This window comes from Erithacus rubecula (assembly GCF_903797595.1).
Source record: "Erithacus rubecula genome assembly, chromosome: 1".
NCBI classification, from domain to species: domain Eukaryota; kingdom Metazoa; phylum Chordata; class Aves; order Passeriformes; family Muscicapidae; genus Erithacus; species Erithacus rubecula.
The window spans coordinates 48340105-48366558 of NC_136658.1; the positions used below are offsets into that span (position 1 = coordinate 48340105).

The 26454-nt window shown below is 39.4% G+C and overlaps 1 protein-coding gene across 1 annotated transcript; it reads right to left on the reverse strand.

Moving 5' to 3' along the window:
- Window positions 1-730: 730 nt before the first annotated feature.
- DNAJC3 (DnaJ heat shock protein family (Hsp40) member C3) lies at window positions 731-25936 on the reverse strand. Its single transcript, XM_079306901.1, has 12 exons — window positions 25700-25936; window positions 20576-20686; window positions 17538-17662; window positions 16432-16506; window positions 10687-10839; window positions 9212-9393; window positions 8267-8386; window positions 6400-6505; window positions 6184-6304; window positions 2294-2426; window positions 1398-1546; window positions 731-972 (listed from the first exon to the last, which is right to left on the reverse strand). The coding sequence occupies exons 1-12, from the start codon at window positions 25779-25781 to the stop codon at window positions 815-817; spliced, it is 1515 nt and encodes a 504-aa protein (XP_079163027.1). The 5' UTR covers window positions 25782-25936; the 3' UTR covers window positions 731-814.
- Window positions 25937-26454: the final 518 nt, after the last annotated feature.

Here is a 26454-nt window from a genome sequence, read left to right on the forward strand (position 1 = left end):
AAATTGCTGCAGAGTCAGGGAAACATCACATCAAATTTTCTCCTCAAATCTCAGGCAGGTATTTTGTTAAAGTGCAAACTACTCAAAAATCATACCTAAACAAACACCCAAAATCACAATCAGAAAAGAAGCATTTTGAAAAACAAGTCATTCCCCCACCCCCACCTTACTGCTGACAATTCCACCAAGGAAATCACCCCAATTAATTTCAGGTTGGTGAGTAACAAAGTGAGCAGGTACTTCAGATACAGTTACTCCCAAGCACTTTGTCCAGAGCGACTGTTGGGACTGGTTCAGTGCGCAGCCTCTTCCCCACCTCGACACTGCCAACATCCATCCAGCAGGTGGTCACTTGGGTTTTCTCTTAAAGATACTGGGAGATGGATCATTCTGCTGAGCACAACCAACAGTTTGTTAACGTAGACACTACTGTAACTACCCTTGCCATGTTTATTAGGCCCCAATCCAGAAAAATATTTACATGCGTTTTTATCTTTAAGCATATACTTGAGTTCTAAATTTAAGTGTTGTCCTAAGTAGCATCTTACTTTTTTTTCCATCTGTAGGAATAAACATGTCCTGTATATCCACAGCAAATACATAGGCAGCACAACCCCCATCAGTGTGAGTCTGTCAAGCTCATCACAAACCAAACCAAATGAAAGAAAAAAGGAGCTTTCTTCTAGTGCAGTAAGACTCTGGGTTAAGGACAACATTATAGAAATTAAGATTTTTGGGTCTTGAACTGAGAGACTTTTTATTTTCCAACGAATTAAGTAAAAAACAGCAGCAGCCACCAGAAACAGTCTTGGCTCTAACTGAAGTGAAACTTGAATGTAAATGGTCCTCCTCCAGAACCAAAGGGGTTGAATCCTTGCCATGTGTTCCAGCTCCTGTGGAAAGGGTTGTTGCCACCCTGCTGACTCTCTGCATCCAGTGGGTCCTCTCCCGCATCGAACTTCCGCCTCATTTCTAGAGGAAACAAAAGCAAGGTGGAATCATGGCACAGTAACAGCAGGGCTTCCCTGGAGTACTTCAGCTGCTGTTATAATCTAAATGCAGTTTGCAATAGCACTTGAAGCAGGAGACACACGTATCCTTGACATAAGTATATCCAGAGTTAGTCAATCCTAGAAATCTCTACAAGATGTTACCCCTAGAAGAGACCTTCAAAATATAATTTTTACTTGACTTTTGTTAAAAGTTACTGAAACACAATAATTACAGATTACATCTGACTTCATGCAACAGATTGGATACAAGCATTAGTGCACTGCTTTCTCAGGATGGGTAAGGGCAGAAAGGGAAAAGGAGAACCTTAAATCCTTGTTATGATTCACACTTTTTTTTTCTCCTTGATGTAAAAAACTAAAAATATGAAGCCACTGCATCATTACCTGGGTCAGTGAGGACTTCTTTAGCAGCCGCAATATCGATGAATTTCTTCTCTGCTTTCTTCTTTTCTTCCTCACTCTGGAAGTTATCAGGATGCCACTGGGATGCCAGCTTTCTGTAAGCTTTTATGATTTCTTGCTTTCGAGCATTTCTGGATGGATAAAATTTCAGATAACTTCATTTTCTGATTGTTAGTATGCCACACTAATGAAGCTTACTTTAAACACTGAGACACTAATTAAGGGCATTGGGAAAGTTATGAGGGGCTGCTACCCTTCTGCAAGTGGCATTGAAGACTCCTTACAAAAAACAAAGGAATCAAGTTGCAACCTTAAGCAGAGATTCCTCCCTCTCTCCTTCACCACCCATATATTTCTCTTGGAAAGATGCTACTGCAGAATATTCCTCAGTCTGAGGAATTTACCATCAGATGAATAACAAAATACAGAGATCAAATCAGTTCACAATTGGAAGGACCAATACTAGTTCAGAACTTTGCTTACTCCTCATTAGCAAAGAAAGTTGTTCAGTCAGTCCTTCCAGACTCTTCCAATCTGTCACACTATCTGCCACAATTTTTGTTACTTTTAGTAATTCTTGCCAGTCTTCATTTCTTTCTCAACTCATTCATACAATTCAGGATCATCTACACTAAGAATTTCTTTCTAAAGAGTTTATTTCCTCTCTTCTTGCTGCTGTTTTTCCATTCTTTCCAAAAGAATTGTAAACAAATGCCACTTTACAAGCTGAATACTAAAAAGTAAAGCAGAAGAGTAAAGATAGCAAGATACAGAACAAAAAACTAACACTCAGCAGAACAAATTCAAGTGATCAGTACTAGAAGTACTGGTTTAAATAACAACCTTTCACATGATCATCTCTGGAATGAGTATCTCACCTTTTTACTCCCAGGATTTTATAATAATCCCTTTTCTGTGATTGCTTCAGCATTCTCTGGGCACGTTCCAGCCCTTCCCGAATCTGCTGGTCATTTTCACTATTGGCTTGAGCAGTCTCATAGTCTTTAATTGCTTTTATAAAAAAAGTCAATGACAAAAGGTTACACAACTCTACAAACTTCCAGTTAAAGAACTCAGACACCCAACAAAACTGAAACTCTGTGATTACCATATTTTCAACTTCACATATTTTGGTTTTTTTTTTTTTTTTTCTAAATTAGAAACCCTTGGAATGGAGGCAATTCACTTTTACATGTGAATTAGGTAATTTTCATTCTTTAGGTTCATCACACTTGTGGGAAAGGAACGAGAAGGGAGTGTACCAATGTAGGGTTGCAACATTCTCTGGATGTTACTACAGTCACAAGCATGAACATAATCAGTATCTAGACTGGGATGAGGAAACAAACCAAGAGGAAAGATTCAGCAATTAGTACTTGAAAAGCCCACTATACACTGGTCCTACATTGTTGTTCAACTGAAGGATAAATTAACCAGAGTCTTTACATAAATATTCATTCTTCTCCCCCAGTCTGCACTTGGCCAACACAATAGAAACTCTCCTCCTGTTTAGTGACTATAAAGATAGATTTGGCACTACCAGTAAGTTCATATTGTTAGCAAAAGGCTAATACTGGCTTTTTTACACCTCTGCATGCATAATATGCAAACAGTTACATTTTAGTGGGTTTTTTTTCCAAAGGCATGCTCTCACTTTTATTTCAAGAGTTGTATTTCTCAGGAATGAAAGCAAGAGAAGAAATTTTTAAGAAACTTGATATCTACATTTCTTTAAGTAGATTCTATTATTACTGCAAGTACTTAAGACACCAAGTTTATATATTCTTTACTACCAAAATTTAACAAGGGAAGCAAGTTGAAGTCTTTAATGAGACTGCTCTTCTTTCACTACTATAATCCTCAAGGTCTCATTCGCAGATCCAAGTCTCTTAGGTTTCTCAAGTTAGACAAAGCACTTGCATCAGATTATTTCCAAGCAGATGCTATTTCTCAGCAGGTGTTACATTTGTTTTTCACTGTTTCTGAGCAAAACAGCGGGAAGTGCTAATGAATTTGTATTACCCAGACATCTGATACCACTGCAATCTTGTTTCAGTTACTGGAAAAAAAAAATCAAAAAAGTATTGCCAGAGCCCAAACAATTTCCTAGGCTGCTACAAATCAAACAAAATTTATAATTATTTTCATATCACAGGACACTGCCTTTGCTGCTTAAAGCATTTTAGCTTTTACTGGTATTTTGACTCAGTTGTCCAGTAACTACAAAAAAAACCAAACAAAACAGGAGTGCGCACTAATATGTGTTGAATATGCTATGAAAACTAATAAAAAGCAGTGAAAATGCAGGGATTTCATTATGCTGCTTTATTGTTTCAAGAATTTTAAGCCCCACTGAAATTGATCTGCTTCAGGCAATACTAGGAGGGTCTAGCAGAATGTCCTGCCAAATGCAGGTCAGATTTCTCGGGTTCACTGAGCACCACATCACCATCATGGTACTGTAGGACATCATGGTGTCGTGGGAGACCTGCTCAAGGGGTCAACTACTTGCCATGACAGTATCTGATTTCTTTTTTTCTAAATCAATTTCCTTATTTAAGGACTGCAAGCATTAAGCACAAGGTAATTCAGAGCTGCCCACTGCAGAGTGAATGCACCCAGCACACTCAGCAAGTACCCACTGCACTTTCCCTCTTTAATTTTGATTGTACACTCCATTGTTGGGATTTTCCTCTTTCAGAGAGCTAACTGCTCTCTCCATCTGAGGGGTGAGGGTTGGAAGCAAGTAGAGCAGGATGGCAGCTTCATGACCACAAGAAGTTTGCTATGAAGCCAGGAGACTTATTACTAATTCTTAGTTTGTCAAGTGAGATATTTAATCAATTCTTTTGAGTCACTATTTCTAAAAGCAGCAGTATCTCACAAACAGAAGAGTCACTGCTGCTTCTTACTGGCCTGCTATTTCAGAAAGCTTGCTTTCACCCTGCTTCATGACATGAAAGGAACAACTACTTCCCAGTGTCACTTTTAATTTAAATACTTCAGTCAAATCTAACTCTGATTATCTCAATACAAGAATCTTCATGATCTCTCAAAAGGTAATCATAGTGTATCACTAAAGAACATTGCAGGCTTTGGTATCTTGCTTCATTTTTTAAAATGGAGACAGATTAATTCTGCATGTGGAATGATGGCCAATTTCCCATCAAACATGAGTAACAGCAGACAACCTACATCCATCCCAAGACTGTTAGAGAAATAACAGAAAGAGCTTATGCTCTTACTAAAACCTCTACAGTAGTAAAGTTGGGAGAGGAAAAAAAAAAAGAAAACAAAAAAAAATAGTATGTTCTGACCAATTTTGAAACAGCAAGGCAGTTTTTTTTTCCTTTTTTGACAGAACTTGTGCTCTAGACAGATAGACCCTTGTACTTGAGATATACCAGAAATGAAGTCATTAAACATCTGTCTCTGTAGACAAGCCCCGAATCCCATGTGATTATGAAGTAATTAAAACCATTTCATGAACACAGCTATACACAGTGAACTGCATCTTGAACACTTAACAATAATCACCTTCAAAGTTCTGAATTACAAGTACTTTGAAATTTCCAACCTTTAACAGGGAAATAGGTGCCTCCAGCTTGAAATCTTTTTTCTTTTTTTTTTTTTTTGAGAGAAGAATGAGAATCATTTTGTCCCTTTAAATACAAGACTACAATTTTAATTGCTCCGGTGTTCTCCATGGCAAAGAGAACCAGCTATCAAAGGATAAATGAAGACACCTCCAGGCAAAGGAACATTCATGGGCTGTAATGCTGCTGATGGAGGCTCTGCTAGAAGGCAGAGTGTAACTACAATCACCTCACTGCTGTCAAGGGCAGGAGGAAGGCACAGGAAATGCTACAGAACCAAGTGAAGCACAGTTTTGCTCTAGCATGGTTCTTCAGTTGGAACCAGGCTAAGCCAAGTCCAGGAGACACCAGCACAAGAAATAAGCTCTCCCAGAACCCAGGTATGTCCTTTCTGTTTCCTTATATCCTGTGACAGGGAGGCATTTGCCCCACACAGGACCAGTTTGGCTACCTGCATTTGTGCAGAACCTTGATACAAAACTTTCCTTTCCTCCAATTCACAACAGTTTGAGCCACTCTCCCTGGAGGTATTTAAAAGTGATGCAGATAGGGCACTTGGGGACACAGTTTAGTGGTGGACTTGGCAGTGCTGGGTTAATGGTTGGACCTGACAATCTTAGAAGACATTTCTATCACTCCATGCAATAGGACACATTGTACAGAAACTCCATATGGAAAATGCAGCCTCGGGAATAGAATCAGTTTACTCTCTGAACAACACTACAGAGATCCACAGAGAAGAAGCAATGGCTGTTACCTTCCTCTGCCCTCAGCACATGCTAGGGAATAGAACAGTATTATTTCATGCTGCCATCTCAAGATATGAAAATGGAGCTCCTAAAATAGATTTACATTACCCTAACTCTAATTACCTTTTACCTCTAAATGCAATTCTCTGACATTGCTGATTATATAAAACATCTGAGTTGAATAAGCTGCAGTCTCACACAGTCCACTGTTGTAAAGACAACTCTGCTGTAGATAAAACAAGTACATTCCACTTATACTAATCAAGACAAAATTACTACCAAGTACTTTTGTAAATCTGCAACTATCAGGGCTAATTAAGGATAACAGAGTAGAATCAAAGTGCATGTTAAAAAAAGCCTTTGAAACACTGACTACATTTTAAACATCCACATAAAGTATGTGCCAGTGACATACAAGTGTACCTTCTTCATACATGTCTTCTAGCAAATAAGCTTCTGCTCTGTCTTTCAGGGCATTCACGTTGGTTGGTTCTAGCTGCAGAACTTCTGTACAAAGTTTGATGGCTTCTGTAGCCTGCTGATTCTAGAGAGGCAAAAATAAAACCAAACTCATGTAGTTGTGGGAGTTTTGCTTCATGTTTGTCTTGAAGAAATTTAGAGGGAGATAAGCAGAATTACCTTTGATAAGCAGTGACAGATCCTTTCTTTGGCACGAGTAGAATAAATTGGGACTTCTGGCTCAGTTTTCATTACTGATTCATATTTACTGATAGCATCTTCATACCTGTTTTAATCATAAAGTGCAATATCATTGAACATAATCACTATCTCAGGGTGCTGCGTTTTATTTTAAAATTCTTTAAATTCACAGATTCTCCCATCCTTCTACCAAAGGACTTTACCTTCATACTGCAAAACAACAGTATGAAGGAAACTTGCAGGCACTTCAAGAATTACATCCCCATTCCCTTTTCTGGACTGTGAGACAGAAGAGCAGGCACTAGGCCTGTCAGGCTTATGCAGAAAGTAATAACTGCCATCCCTCAGCATATACAGCCAAAGGTCTGCAGATCTGCCTCCTGTCCAACATGACACTGCACTTCAAAATAAGAATCTCCCCCGCTGATTCCCGAGATGGACTCAGTTCTGTGCTCACAGTAAGAGTCAAGACTATCTGCACACTACAAAAGATACCTATTCACAGAGGTACAAAAAAGCTCCTTATGCCAGTTTTAATCAGGCAGATGCTTTCTCATTTTCTTCTTCACAAGTCACACAGTAAAGTGTTATTTTGCTGTGAAGGCCTCAAAATGCTAAAGCTACGTGGTTTGAGTGAGAAACAGATTAGAACATTTACCTAAAAATGCCAGAGTAAGATTGAATCCATGGGTTGCTACAAGGTAGAAAAATGCAAGCCCTCAGACTCCCTGAACCTGTGCTGATGGTGAATTAAATAAGTGAAAAGAGTCCAAACAGATTTCTGGCTGAATAAAACTAGCATCAGTCGTGCTTACTCACATCCCAATGTACTTCATTTTAAAAAAAGCCACTTTAACATAACGATTTGTTCGGGCTCCTTACAGCTGGATGTCATGTGCTTGGACCACAAAATTGAAGTAAAGCAAGAACTACAAGAATACAGAGGCATTGTCTATCATTTAACAGGGTGCATAAAAAAAAAAAAAAAAGGCTTATCAGTCAGAACCACTTCCGCCATGAAGGCACTGAAGAGTTTCTAAGTTATTTTAGTCTTAAGGTACAGTCCTTTCAATCACAGAATAGCTGAAGTTGGAATGAACTTCTGGAAATCATCGGGTCTAACCCCACTGCTCACACAGTGCCACTTCTAGAAATCTGTCTATAACTGTCTGAAATGCTTTTGTATAACTCTAAAGGGGAGATTCCATAACCCCCTGGACAACCTGCCAGTGGAAATGAGGCAGTGTAAAAAACATTTCCTGATGTTCCAAGGGAATTTCCTGTTTCAGTTTGCACCCATTGGCCTGATCCCATCACTGAACACCACTGAGCAGAGCCTGGCTCAGCCTCTACACCCTCCCTTCAGGTACATTGATGAAGTCACCCGGTAGCAGAGAAGGAAGACTCAGGGCAAACATTCTCAGCCACCCCAGCTTTTCCTTGCCAGAGAGAGATGCTCCCCACTTCCAACCTCAGTGGAACTTCACTGAACTTTCTGAGTAGCTTCATCTTTCCTGCACTGGGGAGCCCAGTGCTCAGGTGTGGTCTCATCAGTGCTGAGTAATATGAGAGCTGAAAACTCCCATCCCTATCTTTGTCTTACTACCTGCTGCAGAAAGAAGTTAAGTATGCAAAAGGCACACGGTGGCATCAGAAGAATCAGAATAGAATAGTTGCTATGCGAGTCAATATTTATTTTAATTGTAATTTGAGAGCTCTGCTCAGTACCCACTTCAACTGACACATGCAAAAAGCATCACTTTAATCAGCTTCTCATCAGTAAGTTGGTGCCTCAACTCTGGGTTTTTTCTATTTTTTCCTCTTTAATACAGCAGTGAATACTCACCTGCCTTCTCTGATGAATTCCTCCGCTGACTCAATCTGCTTATTGAGTTTCTTTACTTGCTTATAGAGAGAGAAGCATTGCTTATGGTCTTGGTCCAGTTTCAGACACTCCCGGACCTCACTTTTCACAGGGAGGTATGGAGAAGGGGGGGGGGGAAAAAAAATTAAAAAAAAAATAAATCAACCAAAAAAACCTAGGTCACCACATACCATGAAATCTTACCTAGAGACACAATGCAGCACACATAAACTGTCCAGAACAACACTTGAGTTCTTCACACAAATCTCTCCCTTCATCCAAATATTAATATAAAGTGAGACGAACAAGAGTCTTCCAAAACATACAGGGATATTTATCTGGTTTTGGTTTTAATTCTTTTGTATTGCCAAGCACACAAAAGATTAAATGTTACATGAATAAAAGAATAAGGCATTATCAAAAAGTCATCCAGGACTGTCGGCAGGAATGAGAGGCAATCAGCTCTGCATCCCAAGCTCTTCATACTTGGATGCTCACATACCTTTTATTTATTCTTAAGCTTGTAGCCTTAACTTAGACATCTTCTGTTTGCACCTTATGCCTAACTTCAATAGAGGTTTAAGGCTAAAAAAAATAGCTCCACTAAAGGAAATTTAGAGAAGCTCTTCCTTCTAGGAGAAATACAATGAAGACAGAACTTGTAAGCAACTCCAATGGACAGAGACTCTGGCTTCTGTTTAAGGAAACAAGATGCCTGGAACCACTGATGGCTGATCTTGCCAAGAAGAAACACAGGTGTCCTCACTGCCAATCCTTAGTTTCTAGAAAGGAACTTGCTTTATATGATCTAGATCACAGCTGATTCTCCATCCAAACTCCACACAAGACATACTTCATGGTTTATCATGACCTATATAATTTTTTTTCTGTCTCAATTATAATGATTATAGAAAATAGTAAAATTACCTGAGAGATAATTCATGGTCCCCCAGCTGATAATATATTCTGCTGATTTTATAGAAGGCTTCAGTATTATCATTCTTTAATTTGGCAGCAGCTTTCAAGTCACTAATGGCTTTGCTTGGTTCCCCTTCCTTTATGTAACACTCTGCTCGAAGTTCCCGTAGCTCTGCATCCCAAACACAAACCTTGAGAAATCAAAATTAAAGCTTGTTTTTGGTCCATAACACTTCACTTCTTTTCCTCCCCAAAACAAAAATCCCATTTAATTTTGCTTTGCCAACTGCAATAGCATAAGGTTCAAGCTGCCTGCAGAGCTCATGAAATTAGCATCTCTGCTTCCTGGTGGATGCTGTGATGCACCTGCCCAAATAGAAAAACAAAGGCCTGAAAATTTTGTAAATGATTCAATGAACTCATGCAGAGAGATGAATTAAATCTACTGGCACTGCTTAAACTAGGACAGTCTGTTGAGCCTCCAGGAAGGGATATCAGAATCATAAATTATTGTATCTTCCCAAAAGAATAGAGGTAATGAACAGCAAGGACCAAGCTGTTGGTTGCCCTCTAGGAAGAAGCCTGTGGATAAGATGTAGCTCCACCAAGTTTGACCTTAATATCTGGTTTTTAAGCATAAAGAGAGATAAAATTGTCACAGTAAGGCAAAACTAATTACTCATGAGGAACTGCCTATGAAAACTTAGTTTAAGGAATTAAATCTGTTTCTTATCAGTTGTTTGGAAACTATCATCTTAGAGGAGGCTTTCCTGCTTTTCCACACTGCCTCCCCATAAACCAATTCCCACACTGTGGCAGTTTCATCACCAAAAGCTCCAAGGCTGTAAACTCCAAGTCAACAGCACTAATGTGTATGAGCAGAGTTACACAGTCTTCTAGTACATTTCTAAATGACACACAAAATTCCACATGATTGAGTTATTTACACTTGCACTATTGGGCTATCTACACCAATTAAGACTGAACAAATACAGATATCTAAGGAAAAAACTGAAAATTCAGCTAGCTGTCTACATTAATTTTGTGGGGATTTTATCTTTTGTTACTTCATTTTCTCAAGACAAAAACTGTCTTCATATATGCAAAAAAAAATCCAGAATAAAAAAAACCTCTAACTCCTCTAACTTGGCAAAGCTTCACTAGTCTCAGAAAAAATTTTTCCCAGATTCCCCAAGAATACCAAATTGTAGAAAAACAGGAAAAGTATAATCAGTGAAGTTATCTGTAATGGAAGTTTCACTGAAGTATCTTTAAGACAAAACTATTATTCTGACTTCTTCTGCAGCTAGTGCTCAGCTTTCTCTTCTCTCCAACATCATTACAGATCACAGTGCTCAGCAAAACGAAACTGGTTACACCGAAGTTACTTTCACATCAGAGAAGAAAACTATTAAACAAAAACACACAGATGTCAGACAGGAGCTCTTATTTCCTTTCACAGTACCATTTGACTTAACACTTACTGCCAAGATTTCATCAAGAAGAGAAATAGCAGATTTGTAATCCTCTTGCTGGTAGGCAGATAATGCCTGTGAATGTAGGCGCTGCAGCTCATCAGATTTTGTCAGCTGAGTCTGGGCTTCTTTTTCCTCATTATTGCTAGGATTGGATTTGAGCTGCAAACATGAACAAGGAGAGAGACTCAAATGCTTGTTCAAGGATCTCTTTCAGTCCCATTAATAATCAGATCATGGAGAACTGGCTAAAGAAGCAAATAAAGCAAAATGAGATTCAAAACTCCACTGGAAGCATTTCTATCTCTGAACTTCAGAAGAAAGAAACATTTTGAGATACAATACAAGATGTTAGAAGTCAGAGAAATCCAATTCTTCACGCTTCATCAATCATCACTGGACACAACAGTCACTGCCTCCCATTACTTGCTGGACATTGTAGACCTCTCTGTAGCCCAATTAACCCACCTCTGCTGTCAGCTGTTAAACACTGGATTCCTCAGCAGTGTAACCACGTGGTAAAAGTGTATCTCTCACTTTAAGCCCTATACATATTTATAACTTCATGACAAAAATAAATGAAACATGTTCCAGACAGCTGTTTCTGTGAAAATTGTATTTCTTGTATCTTCCCCAGAAAAAGTGGCTACAGCAGCAAGTTAAGTGGCTACAGCCAGGGAAAAGGCACAGATGGGCAGTCATGCATTCTGTTTCTTACATAGTTTTAAACAACTATGTTTTAAAGTCTAAGGTTTTGTCTACAAGGACTCATTTCTCTAACCCCTCTCTCTGAGCAAGCAGAAGTTGTTTCATTGTACTTGCCCTTTTCACTTAGGCAAGTTTATCTTTTCAAAGAAAATTTAGAAAGAGATCTTTCAAGCAACTTGACTATCACCCAGGAAGATAGACATGGCCAAAAACATTCTCAGCCATTCCCCTGCAAACCCATGGAATTTGTAACATTACTGTAGCTTGAAAGAAGCACTGGATTCACACTTATTGCTGATCAGAAAGATTTTCAAAGTTCAAAAGGGACAGATCAGCATGCCCTTATTTTGTTTTTATTTAAAAACTTGCATCATCTTGCACTCCATATAGAATGTGAACTAAAGTCACTCAAAGACATCGAATACCTTTTTTTTCCCCCATATATTTTGAAATGTCTTCTTCCCTTTTTTCTCACCAGTAAGTTCCCAAAACACATGTATTTTGTGCTTTTATCTCTAATGTAATTCAACTTCAGCCCTCAGAAGTCCTTTACCAGAATTTCCCGTTTTCAAGACCTGACTATATCAAAGGAAAGAGCCTAAATGCTGCATCGAAACCATGCGCAGGTCCCACACTTTGTCTTCAATTCCTCTTTATAAATCTTTTTGAAACTCATGAAGTTTTTCATTTTAGCTGGTAAAGACTAAGTTTAAGTACAAGTCAAAATTCTCCTTTATTCCCTTCACCATGTTTCAGCAGGAGGAGAGGAAAGCAATCGAAGAGTTTTCTTTCTTTGTAGGCTGATTCCCAATATATGTATCATAAAGCTTTCCTTCCAGTTAGAACTCTGCCTGTAAGCTCTTGATGCTGTACATCCACTCTCTCCCTAAAATCAGGAGCCTGTAGAAGAGACAAATTTCTGCATCTGTAATTTTAAAAAGTACCAAGTCTACAAAACTCCCTGAAATTCTGAACTCTTCAGTTCCAGCTGACTTGTTTGATTTCGTCCTTAATTTCTCAGCATTTTCCTTTTAAAAATTAAGAGCCTTTGGTATAGATGAGCCTTAGGCTTCCATAAAAACTCATGATAACACAGCAGCTCTTAGACTCATGGTATGTTTCTTGCAATGTATTTGGAGAAAATGTCAGTGGAATATGAAAAGCAACATTACAATAATGGAGGCAAGTCCAGTAGTATTCAAGACCATTTGAGTGGATTATTCTAGGTAATTTTAGGTAGCACAACATGTCCAGGTAGAGACAGGGAAATTTTTCAAGGTATCATTCAAATAGAAATGTTTGTGTGCTACAGTATGATGTAAATACACACTCATAAGCTCTTACTAAGTAATTAGCATACTTCTATGATGTTTAAATCAGTAACATGAACTGAAGCAAAAAGAAGCCTGTGCATTCAGATTGTTAAAAAGAGCCTGAAGAGAACTGAGGGAACCTCCACGGTTTGTGGTATCTAAGATCAAGACATCCATGCACTCAAGGTGAGTGCACAGAGGAAAGCCCTGCCTTGGTAATATATCAGGTAACACAGCTATAATGAGAGACAAACAGAAAAAAAAAAAAAAAAAAACCCAAGGAAATATTTAAATATCTTTTATTCTTTAACTAGGAAACTACAGATGATCACTGTACCAGAAGAATGTTTTTGGCAATCTCTATGTTACTCTGATGTGGTTAAGAGAGCCTCAAACACCCAGTCTGATTGCCTAGTAACTTAACCTAATTCGATTAACTTACAGGGCCATAAGATGGCCTCTCCCACCTACATACAAAACAGTATTACACATACCAACCAACCATGGAAAGCTGGTGTTCAATATATTTTGCAACAGGCGAGGGTTTAGAAGAGAAAGCAATTTTGCAGATGTACAGAGCTCAGTCACTTGGTCTTGGCTGACATCTAGTGGAGCTAGAAGCAGCACTTTCAATGTCAAGCTTTGAAGTGTTTGCTCTTCCAAGGCAGACAGAATTGTGCATTAGGACACCTCAATTTACAGTATTTATTGCAATAAACTGCAACTGTGAGTGTTACAGTCAGTCTTTAAAAAGACTAGAATTTAAAAGAAATATAACAGTTTGGTCCTTTCCTCACTTTCCAATAGACAAGGCAGAAGTTCTGCTCTTTTTCTGTACTTTCTACAGAATTCACCAATTCAAATGCTTGTCATTTTCTCTAGGACATTAGCAGAGTCACTAACAACACCGCAAGGCACACTATCAGGGCTCCCAGGATTTGCATTGCTTTAGCCACCTTTCCAGAAGGCCTTCCATCAACTAAAGCATGCCAATATCCATTTTATTTTCAGTAAAAATGCTTACAGATAAAATAAATATTCCAGGGCTTTCATGGCTTAAGGCCTGGACATGAGTGTTGATGCACCCACAGACCTGTCCTGCTGACTTCTATTAATCAGAAACCAATAAACCAAACAGAAGGAACTTGATATTAAAGCACATGAACACAACACCAAAGTTGTAGCAGAGAAATAATTACTATTCATACAGCATGAGCAACAGAATCACCAAAGGAATTCTGCTTACTCCTTGTTTAATGTGGAAAACCTGACCCACGTAAAAAAAATTTAATCAGCTTGACTCATCTGTTGGACAAATGGAGAAGTTTCTAGAAATGCAGTATTGCTTGATATGTGAAGGCATAAGTCTGAATCATACCCTCTTATCTAAACCTCACAACTAATTTCATCCAACAGGAAAGTACAGTGTGGAAAAAAAAAAATAGCTAAAAATAACACATGAAGGCTGGAATCTCAAGAGGCTCTGCTCCCAAAAAGGAATACTGCATCCTTTGCAGTTAGGCATTTCCACTGCCTGCTCTCACACTAGCACTGCCTCACAAGACAGTCAGCATTGATATGCCATAGAGGGCAGGAATATACAGAGAAAATGCTTAGCAATCAATCATTAAAATATATTTAGGGTGCTCACCATTAAACTTTTCACTGATACTATGAAATTATACAGAAAGAATTTGAGGACATGAATTTTCTTTTCTTTTCATGAATATACATCAAAGGATAGGCTTACTGTTATGTATGAATAATAGTTACAATGTTTTTTTTTAAGTTCTATACAAAGCCATTGGTCTTACAAGCTGGGAAAGTTTACCTGTCATGCTTCCCTCCATTCATATGGGCTGAATTTTTCTTGCTTTCTCTCCCTCAAAAATGACTGCATCTCCTAAACTGCTGAGATCCCTTTTAAGGAACATGACTACAAGAGAAGGGATGGCAAATTTGAAAGATTTAGAAAATAAGGGAAATCTCTCAAAGAAACAGGTATTCTAGATAAAGATTTCAAGGCATGCAGCACAATTTAATCCACTCCCCATATGAATAATTTAACCTATTACAAAATTACTACTTTAACATTTACTCATTTTGCTTGAATATACTGTGCTTAACTGAAAATTACGCTCTTCAAAACAGACTACTTGACAGCTCTCTAAGTACACAGACAATACTGTTCACAGAACAAAGAAAAATGGAAGTCAGATTGCTCTTTTCATAAATCAGCCTCTGCGAAGAAACTGTTCTACTTGAGACTTAAAGCCTGATTGAGTATTGAAACTATTTGACTGACCAAAGGCAGCAACTAAATCTTTGCAGCAGGCTTGGCAATAGGGAAAGATACTTGACAGTTGACTGAAGAAACAATTCCATATGCAGCATTAAGCAATACTTCAAGAAACAGCAACTGCAAAGAGATGCGCACACAGACTCCCAATCAACAGTGGCAGTGTGCAATTGCTACTGCAGCAACTGCGTCCTCAGTTAATCCCAGCTGAACTACTCTCCCACATCTGCAGACAGCAGGGCTGCACTGCTATCAGACCACTCCTAAGAAACTTACTGAGGAAGAAGCAGCCAGAGGTGCTGCTGTTACATGAACTTCAGAATACGCTGCTGGAGCACTGCTACAGACACAAGAACTGTCTGGTGCATTTCTACCTGCTTGGTGCATTTCTACCTGCAAGAGCTGTTCCTTGCAGCTGTCCTGCAGAGCATACAGGGCAACCACCCTGGTTTTGTCATCCACACTCACTAGTAAGATTGCCATTAAACATCTGCAATCTGCACCACACAACTCTTTTCATTACCCTCTTCAAAGAAAGCCAACAAGACAGCACCTGCTACATTGAACATTCTTCTTGTTTTGGCTTAAGGGACGCACCAGCTGTTCAAACTAGCAACTCTTGAAGAGCAACAAGAATGAAGAATGTATCTTATTTATACTCATATTTACAGATTTTGTCCAGTAGAAAAAAAAACCAGATTCACATTCTCTGAGGGCTTTTTTTCTGGGGTCAGATCAGTTTACCTTTGCAGCATAGGGCTGAAATGCACAAAACACCCATCAAAACTAACAATAGCCCAAGTGAGTTTTAAGTGGCTAATACCCAACTATGTGTATATGGAAACAGCACAACTCCTGATCATGGAGAGAAAGTACTGTCAAAACATTCATAAAGATGGAAAACGCTGCAGATTAGGAGACAGAGAGGGATGCCACTGAAATGTATTGATTTATCTGCTCACTGACTAAATTAAGAGCCAACAATTCTTTTGGAACTGGTAGAAAGAGACAGGAACCCGCAAAGGTTAATCCATGATGCCCCAGTGATTTCCCAGGGAGACAACAATATACTGATGCAAACTAGAGTTCAACTCCATAATTCGAGTCCCACATCACTTTTTTCTGAATGAAGGCTACTCCCTAAAACAGCTATCAGTAAGAAGAGATCGTGAAGAGTCAGGCACACACAAAAAAGACTTTCCAAATTGCTCCATTGTTTCAGGCAACACTCCATTTTATCTGCATCACTATACTGCAACTTCACTGGTCATTTATTCATACAAGGTTGCTTAGCTACTACGCCTGCAAAGAACAGAAAAGAAACTCAGGCCTAGATACCGTATACTTTATAGACCCTCGGAGTTCAGATGTGACCTTGGCTCAGAACCCAACCTTAGAAGTAGTGATGTAGTTCAACACTTGTCTCCAACTTACCACATTTTTGAAGTCATCCTCTGCTTCATCGAATTTTCCTTGCTTAAGCAGTAAGTGTCCTCTCTGTAATCTTGCCTGAAATAAAGCATAACTTTTTTTTTACAAATGGGAACTGAGTAAAGTATGAACACAAGCTTCATTTTAGTATAGTTAACAAGTTGAAACAAAGATCATGACACCCATTCTTTGCCTTTTTGATTTAATGATGTTCTTATAAGATCTCTTTAAAGGCAAAGGACTGCTCTGCACCAGAACTGAGAGACAAAAAGCAGATAATTTTTACAGAAAGAACTCATTTGAAAAGTTGCACAAATCAAAGTGAATGTGACTTTACACCACTTTCCTGATTATAACTGCTTACAGATTAAGTTAATAGCAGAAATAATAAGCAATAAACAATTTCTACATTTAATTATTTCTTTAAACTCTCACTAAACTTCTTGCAATACAAGCTATGTAAAAAGACAAGTCAATGTCAAGTCAAGAAGACTTCAATTTATAATATTTTCATACAACAATGGATTTAACTCTTGCTCCTTTACTGTCAGCTACACAGGACATGCTACTGCCCACAAAAAATGGAGGTGAGAGAAGCAGTTGGAGAGGACTCCAGCATAAGTTTCCAACTAGTGAGGCAGTCTCCATACAATACACAGAACCAAGAAAGGGGTAAGCAAATCACAACTTGTAACAGTCACACAAGAATGTAGTGAGATTAGGACAGTTCCTGTGGAAAATAGATAACTCAAATCTAATGCCAATTAAGAGAAAAAAAATCCAGAGACATTTGTGTGCTCTCTTTTCCGTGTCCCAAATGGCAAAGCCTTGGTGAACAACAGAATAACCATGAGTGAGAGAAGTGTTTAGTATAAATCCACGAACTTAGAAAAACTAGTAGTTGTTCAAATAACTGTCTAGACTGTACTCAGCATAGTTGCAAATTAAGGCACATACACCATTGCTATTATTTTATCCACTTTAAAGCCCTCTGAGGGATAATGTATTCTCTATTCCTGTCGAGCAAAGTCTGAAAAAAACCCCAAATGTTCTTTGAAGCAGTTTTTTTTCTTTACACTTGAACAATCTTCAATTCCAGTAATACTTACTGATGTGAAGTCCTGCTTTAATTCAACCACTTTACTTAAATCACGAATTGCTGCTTTAGATTTGCCCATGGCTAAGTACACTGTGGCTCTTCTGTAATAAGCAATGTAGTTCTCAGAGTCTCCCTCTGCAAATGAACAAACAGTAATCAGAATACTATCTCAAAGCCACTGAAATTTCTGGTACAGTGGAAGTGTAATGACTAAAAATAGATCATCTGACTTTTAAGCCACTAGAAATAATGGTACACATTAATAAGACATAAAATTTGCAACATCATGCAAGCAGTATTTTCTATGCAGTTTAATTATTTAAAAATAAAGATTACAGAAATATGGTAAATGGCAAATAATTGAGAGTGAAGGTCAAATATGTATGTGTTCTTCAGCTTTATATGGGAGAACAGCCTCCATGTACTAATGCTTTACTTCCAACTGCAGGCCTACATTTGAAAGCACATTAATTCATCATTTTCCAGCCCAGGTGCTGATCACCGTATCAGATAAATGCAAATATTCCCAAAATTACTAATGTTACTGCAATGTCAACACAAACACAAACTCTTTATATAGTTTACTGAAATATCAGCAACTTCTTTCTTTACTTATAAAGTGGGCACCAACATTCCCTCTCAGCAGCAGTCAAATGCACACACATATCAAAACATGAAGGCTAACTTCAGGGCCCACACACTTCATGTTGTCTCCTGGTCAAAATTCCAAGATCCAGTGATTTTAACACTCTCCAAGCTAGCACATACACCTGTACAAAAGGCAAACATCAAGCTCAGAAAATAAGAATAATTCTTCACATTCTTCTCTATGCAGTATTTGACAGAAACAGGTGACAGTTACTGTGGGCTCTCAAGGAAAAATAACCATCAAAACAACCCAATGTTGGAAGATACGAAACATTTTACTATGCTCATCAATCCAGAATTTGCAGACAGGGATGTCCATATCTGAAGAACAGGAGTATTTTTCTCCCTCACATCATCTGAGGTTAAAGTTGAATTTCAAAATAAATGGAGGAAATAGCACCACCAAAAATCTTATGACCAGCAAGCAAATTTCATAGCTGGCCACCTCCACTCACCAAACACTAGTTCAGTTCTCACTGAGAAAGCTATCTGCTCTCTTCCTCTACAGTATATTGATTGTGAAAATGCTGATCTCCAGAGCTGAAATTTAATAGGAACTCCCATACTGTATGCCTCTTTGTGTGTCAGATTATAAACATAAAATAAATTCACCTGTTCCTACCCCTTAAAAAAGTTGCATTGAGTCCTAAATATGTAGGCTAGGTACAAATTGGCAGATGAAATTAAAGAACTTTATTAATACACAAAGGATGAAAGGTAGGAAAAAGCTAACATAGAAAGTACATTCCAGAACCAGATGATTATCTGACAGATAGTTTTGCCTCAGTACTCCAACAGACAGAGGGCATAAGCTGGGATTGAAGAAAGAGTTGAAAATTTAACTGAAGAGAGGTAATATGGACAGTATTTTTCTTCTATTTTAGATGTTCAGGAAAAAAAAAATAGATTGGCTGAGGCAAGACAGAAAGATCTATTTACCTCACAGTCCACAAACAATGCAACACAGCCAGGAAAGAATTCTTACCTCCTCACAAGCACAGATGACAAACCATACTTAAAATCTTCTTAAAAAGGCAAAATCCAAAGAAGAACTCTGATGCAAATGAGGCAATCAGGCTAAAATCAGCAACCAAGAATCCCATAAGGGTCACAACTGAGGTGGTCACACCATATTTCTACAAGCTGCTGAGCACAGCTGGCAAAGCAGTGGGTTTCACCCAGGCAGGTACCTCATACACTGCTGCCTCTACAGCATCACCAGGAACTGCACAGCCACACACTGAACTGGTCTCCTAATCAAATCCAAGTTCGACAACCAATAATAAAGGAAATTATCATGCTGCAGCACTTAACTGTGCACAGATCACACAGAAATGCTTTGGCAGCAACACACAAACCAAAGGAGTAACAGACTGCATCTAGGTGGAACAAGGAGCATCCATAGCAGAAAAAAAGAGAAGATGCATCCTCCATTCTCTTTACATAAGGGAAACTGATCTTTGAGAATGCAAACAAAATACTAATAACTCAGAAACAACCAATGTTTTTACATCTCACTATTAAACCAAGGCATAAATAAAAAAGTATCAATAGTACAACTCATCAATGTATAACATCTTAGTAATATTCTTTTCATAGATGAAAAAACGCACTTGTACATATTATAATGACGTCAACAACTTAAAGGCACACCACACAATTAAGGAACTGTAGTGTTAATGGACTCTGCTCTTTACTGGTGCTGTCTCTATGCTTCAATTAAAGGATTTTAATCAGCTAAGTTGCTTTAAAATTCTTAAAAGCAAACATTTAACCTCTCAATTTGTTGAAAATGAAGAACACCAAACAAGAAAGAATTCACTGGCTGACTACAAGAGAAGGACAATTTTGCTCTCCACTGCCAATTCAGTATCTCAAACTTGCAGCATCAGTTTCACTGAGATATCACCTATTTCAAGATTTAATTAAGAGAAAAAAAAGAAGAGAGAGCGCAACTATTTTAAACATTGAGGTTTTTACAGCACTGGATAGGCGAAAGCATGAATAAAGTCAGCCTTTCAAAGACATACTCATACTTGGAAAAACATCATAAAGATGAAACCTGATCTTGATGGGATTAGACAGACAGGGAATACCTCAAATAATATCAGAGTCAATTAAAATTCCTTTCATATAGCTAGCTTCTAGAACAATAGTGACTTACACATTTATGTATTATATGTGCAGTTAATTTAACAGATTTCTTTTATCAAACTCAAAGCATAAATATTCTACCGTATCTCTGTTGGCTTCTGTCCAAACTACTGTACAAAGACACCCCAACTTCTGTGACTCATGGAATGCAATTTGCAAAAAAGCACGATATTTAATGAACCAAACAGTGGGAAAAATTCACCCAAAGGTATTTCAGTACAAGAGTTACCTTCCTGAGATACTCACCTATAGCTGCATGAAAGTGAGACAAAGCATCTGCCAGCTGTCCAGCAGCCAATAATTTCTTCCCCATTTCAAGTTGTTTTTCTACTTCTGCATTTATTCCACACTCAGCTCCTTAAAGAAAACAAAAAAGATCAGGGCATTGAATTATAGACCAGTTTGATTATAACAAACACATACAGTGATACTACAATACACTGTAAAATCAGCACTGAGTTGATTCAGACAGGAATTTTAAATATAAAGATGCCACAGCACTTCCAAGTTGTTTCTCAGAATCCAAATAAAAGTATTACAATACAACCGATTGGAAAGTATATCCAAACTTCTCACACTGAAAGGTGGTTAAACAACAAAGTATTTCTAAAGAATGAACAGTAATTTCTTATCACCAAATCATCATTATTTTAGATGTAGGAGCTCCAACACCTGGGATCTTAATTTAATTTTTCTCTTCTACTCTATTATACAGCTTAAAATTATTTTAATTCCATATTTGAAGAAAATCTTTGAGCTGTCTATATTAAAATGAACAAAATCCCCTCTGCATCCACTAGAGAAAGTTCTATCTGCTAAAAGATTGACAATCATTCTGCAAGCTGGACTCAAGGGCTTACCCTCAATTATTTGCTTTAGAACAATGATGGAAAACAACTTCTTTTTATTAATGGAAATTACTTCATGAAGTCCCAAATTTCCAGCGAGTATTTTTTGTTTAATTAGATGGAAGTTAAAATTGTCTACACGATAAATAAATCTTATTTGAGGATCTTACTCAATGATTCATTTTAAAGTCAATTCTGGGTATGTAAAAAATGCATTCCCATTTTAACACAAATGTCCAATTTGCAGCAAAAAAGGACATTCTTCCTTGTTCATTTTGCTTTGCTTAAAGCTTCAATCATCAAGTAGTCCAGTGTCCTTTAAAATGAGTAAGCATAGGAAACACAATAAAAAAATTCGGAACTGAAAAAAAAACATCACAAATTTGCCTAACTTTGGAAGTGTGCTATCAGTAAGCAGGCATCAAAATATAAACAGACTGAAGTATTTAACATGACCTAATACCAACTCAAAACTCTTAAGTTTCATCTATCTTGTGTTTCCCTGCACACAAATACCTGAAATCTTTCAAAACTTCTCAGTTTGGAGTGGTATCCTAGAATTGGGCTATAAATCACTCTTTGAAAACCTTCCATTTACCCAAATATGGCATTCCATTCCCACAGTCTCAAGCATCCTTGTTTTACATTCAGTCACATCAGGAGAGCTCCAATAATACATTTTTCCACAGCAAGATGTATGTATCTACACAATTTGGTGTCTTTCAAACATGTTGTGATCAGTGCAGTTTTGAGTTACATAATACTTAGGTTGAAGAGCCACATTTTTCCTTGAAAATAATGAAGACAATAAAACAAACAAGGAAGGAGCCCACTGCTAGCAAACAAGTAATAAAAGCACAAGCAACATTGTGAAAACAAATTGTGTAAGCAAATTGTGAAGTCCTGTAGATTTCCTGTAGAATGAGACTATATTTAACATACATTAAACCATATATTAAACCTCAGCTCGGCAAGATGCTGAACATCAAACTGGTGCATGTATCTCCAGGAGCAGCCTGCATCATCAGCCTAACCATGATGAAGAGTGACATTCACCATAACTATTCACTCTGCACTGACCTGATAGTCAAGCCGTTTATTCACAGAAATCTGTTGCTTATTCATTTTCCAGCTGGAGGCAAACAATTACTCTAAATAAAGCAGCCCACAGTAGACATATGAAAACTGATAACATAAGCACAGGAGTCCAAGGACTCAGATTCTCTGCAAACTCTGTGGGCACCTAGGTACTCTTTGGTCTGGAAATGTATCTAAGAACTAAACTGCAGCTGGAGCAAAAAACCCATCAAACCCCACTCCACAGAGCTCTTTCCAACAGATACACATTGGTGAGCTGGACACCACAGGCCCAGCTGAAGAAGCTCTGCATGGTCCACCAAGAAACAAAATTTACCCAAGAAATAACACAACCTTACCATTTATTTTTTAAAACTTTAATGCATTTTAATTTGAGTATCATTTCTACAGACCGCCGAAATGTTAAATATTCACCCTGGGCCTCAAACAGCCACACACACGAGTCCAGCTGTTAAGTCAAATATTCTGGATAAATTCAGAGCCTGTAATCTTTGCACCAGGGCAAGAACCTTAGAGTCAAAGAAACCAAAAAAGACAAACCAACACAAAAAAAACCAAACACAAACCCTCAAACTATTCCCAGATAATTGGTGCTAACCCTGACAACTCAATGGACAACAATCAAAAGTTGCAGGGAAGATAAGCAGGTGCAGCTAACCTGCTTTTCCAGTTAAATACACTCACTGCACATAAATTATAAGCTCCTGGTAGCATTTTGGTATTATTAGGATAATTGGTGCTAATATGTAGATCCCCAAGTCTACAGACTTCAACTATATCCTTGCATAATCAGTCCCATTCACATTGCAAGGAACTCAAGAAAGTCCTGCAACTTGAGAACAGTTTCAAGATGTTACATTTGTCTACAGGTTCCTGTTTTCCCCCACAGAATTTCCACCTACTTTTTTCTAATGCTTGTTCCCAAGTTGAGTAACAAGATTATGAAAATAAACAGAATTAGTTCTTACCGTGTACCAAAACCAGTTGTTACGATGATAAAGAAGCAGTATGCATGTCACTAATCTTAACTGCATTCATCCAAAACTTTATTTTTCCCTCACAGAGGAGCTTAATCTTGACAGCCTTATCCTGTCAGGAGAGTGGGAGATCCTGCTTTTGCAACATTTTTATCTGAATGACCCTGAATCTTAAGTTTGCTGCTATTTTAAAACAGTTTGGTCTTTGCTTCAGGTATATTTGCTAACGTGATTTTCAAGACCCACATTGAACTAAGTAAGATGTGGACAAGCACTGACAGTTTCAGAAGCAACACTACTGAGGTTTACAAGGAACCTCAGAGTATCCAGTTGAGGTACCTGTAACTTCCACCCATCAAGTTTTCACTCCCTCCGTTTGCAGAGGAACTTGGTAAATACAGCAAAGACTGGCAGACAAAAAAGCCCTGGCCTCAAGTAGCTTTTGTTATTTGGGGCCAAGAAAAAAAAAAAAAAAAAAAAAAAAAAGCTCTCAAACTTAGGTGGAACAAACAAAAGGTGGGGGGAGGAAAAGAAATGCTTAATGCTTGTGGTCTTGACAGTAACTAACTGAGCTCTTTATACTCAGAGCCCATTTACTCTTCCCTATATTATATTTCCTTTCTTCTGCTAGGAGGAAAGAGAGGGGGGAAATGAACAACACTCCTTTATTCCTCCTCAGTAACTTTTTTTTGTTGTGATTAGTGTGGACAAATAGCAATGAGGAATGAATCGTCCCAAAAGAGGATCTTTGCCAAATTAATCACAAATTGGGATGAAAAGGAGGAATCAAAAACGTTTTTAATGAGTGTATTTACCAGCCAGATACATTATACATACAGATAAACACTATTCATTGACACCAACTGTGAGATATAAAGTTAATACATAATGACTCTTCCAGATTCATGAATAAGATGACACAAGGCAGACTTCTATTATCAAGACACAAAGATACAAATTTAAATGTAACTATGAACACCTTTGAGCTCAAAGACCAATAATAATCACCAGGAAAAAAAAAATCTAGATATTTAAATAACATACCCTCCCCCCCAAAATTCTCTAACTACACATTCTGAAAAATTAACTCATGAACTAAGAAGTTAGTGAATTCAGTAAATAAGATCCAGTACTACCACTTCTCATTCTATTACTGTACTCGACATCTTTATTAACTGAAGTTAAGACAATGTCCCCCAAATTAGGAAATGTGGTAAGCCCAAATAGCCATTAAACCACATACCTGAAATAGGCTGGCAACTCTAAATAAAGAATCCTCAATAGCAGCACCACTGCCACAATCTCACGGGGGGAAAAAAACAGCATACTCTGACAAAAATTACTATTTGTCTTCTAACATTACTAGAATGTATATTTTAAAAAAGGCAATTTAACACCACAGTACGTGGTCTAATGCATGGTATGAACCACATACTGTTTGCCACAGTATGTTCCTGCTGCCACCTGGCCAGTAGAACTATAATTTAGTGTATCTACCAAATTTTTAATGCTAATCTATATTTTCCTTAAGCCCATACACTTTTTTTGGACTACTGACAGCTTCAGCTCCACTTCCATCTGCCACTGGCAGGTAAACCATGTCCCTCAGGTGAAACCCTGATTGTAACCACCATTCTATAACAGAGTTAGAAACTTAACAGAGGCCTGTGAATAAAACTCTGTCTACACAGGTGTTGCTGGCAGTGCATTGTGAAAGTAAACAAGGTGCACAAAGCACAGATAAGCTGAACTTCAAATACTAATGGCGAGAAGTGAAAAAAAAAAAAAAAAAAAAAAATCCAAACCAAAAAAACCAACAGAAACCATAACAACAAAACAAAAACAGAACTAATTCAACGCAACCATCAAAAGCCTCAGCCAAACTCTACGTATGGTACTAATACCGGCTGTGGCTGAGAAGGGCAACGGGAAAAGCCTTTGAACTTCGGAGCTACACAAAATCCACACAGGAGCGAGAAATTCACGGCTAGCACAGAACGGCCAAAGCTGTCACACGGCTGCACTCGAGGGCACCAGGACACCCGAGGCCTGGCAGAGGCTGCGGCAGCCCCAGCCCGTCCGTGAGCAGGCGGCAGCGAGAGGCGCACACAGCGCGCACCTCCCCCAGGAACCCCGACCAACCCCAACAGGTCACCGGCAGCGGCCGCGCTCTCCTGACGCGCCCTTCGCCACAGCCCCGAGTGATGAGGCGGCAGCGCTTTCCCGAAATATTCCCCCCTAAAGACGACACGGGCCGGGGGAGGCGGGCGGTGTGGGGTGCTGTACCCCGCCGCCATGGCGGACGCCGCGCGGCCCCGGCAGGAGGGACGGAGGGAGGGCGACCGGCGACCAGCCGCCACGGCCGAGGCCCAACCCCGGCGGGCCGCCGACGGCCGCGGCGCAGCCCCCCTCGCAACACACCCCCACACGAACCCGGCCCGGCTCACCCTGGTACTGCAGGTCGAGGAGCACGAGCAGGAAGGGCAGCGCGGAGCCCAGGCGCCCGGCAGAGGCAGCGGGAGACACCATCTCCTCCTCGTCCGTCGCCGCCCCCCGTCCCGACAGCGGCGGCTCCGGGCCGGGCCCAACCGAGCGGCGGCTCCAGCTCCTCCGGGGAGGGTCGTGGGCGACGCTGATTGGCCGCACCGCGCGCGCCCGCCCCTGCCGCCCGCCGCCGGACGTGAGGGAGCGGCGCGAGCGCGCCCAGCCCGCCGCGTCAGCCCCGCCCCGGCGCCGCGCCCTCACTGAACATGGCGGCGCGGCCAGCACGGGCGCTCAGCACAGATGGCGGCCCCGCGCCCTCACTGAACATGGCGGCGCCCCACCCCGCCCGCGCCGCCCGCTGACAGGCGCACGGGGTGGGTGCCTGTCTGCGTCCGCGTTTCATCTCCTGTTTGCCCGCTCCCGCCCTGCTCATCTTGAGATCCCTAGAGTGAGCAGCAGTAGAGTGAGTAATAGTAGAGTAGAGTGAGTAGTTAACGATTTGCCCCGAGAATTGCAGACGATGAAAATCGGACTGAGAATACAGTCTTGCCTTATCACAGAAGCACAGTATTTCCTGAGTTAGAAGAGATCCATCAGAATCATTGAGTTATCACCTGGCCCTCCGCAGGGCATTCCCAAGAATCACAGTATGTGTCTGCGAGCATTGTCCAAACACTTATTGAACTCTGCCAGGCTGGTGCTGTGACCTCTCCCTGGG

Excerpts from the sequence above, each read along its gene's own strand:
- DNAJC3 (XM_079306901.1), bottom strand. The coding sequence starts at position 25,781 with ATGGTGTCTCCCGCTGCCTCTGCCGGGCGCCTGGGCTCCGCGCTGCCC. Across the intron at positions 9,394-10,686 it reads TTCTTGATGAAATCTTGGCA|GTTTGTGTTTGGGATGCAGA; the intron begins GTAAGTGTTAAG and ends TGATTTCTCAAG. Across the intron at positions 6,506-8,266 it reads GAATTCATCAGAGAAGGCAG|GTATGAAGATGCTATCAGTA; the intron begins GTGAGTATTCAC and ends TGATTAAAACAG.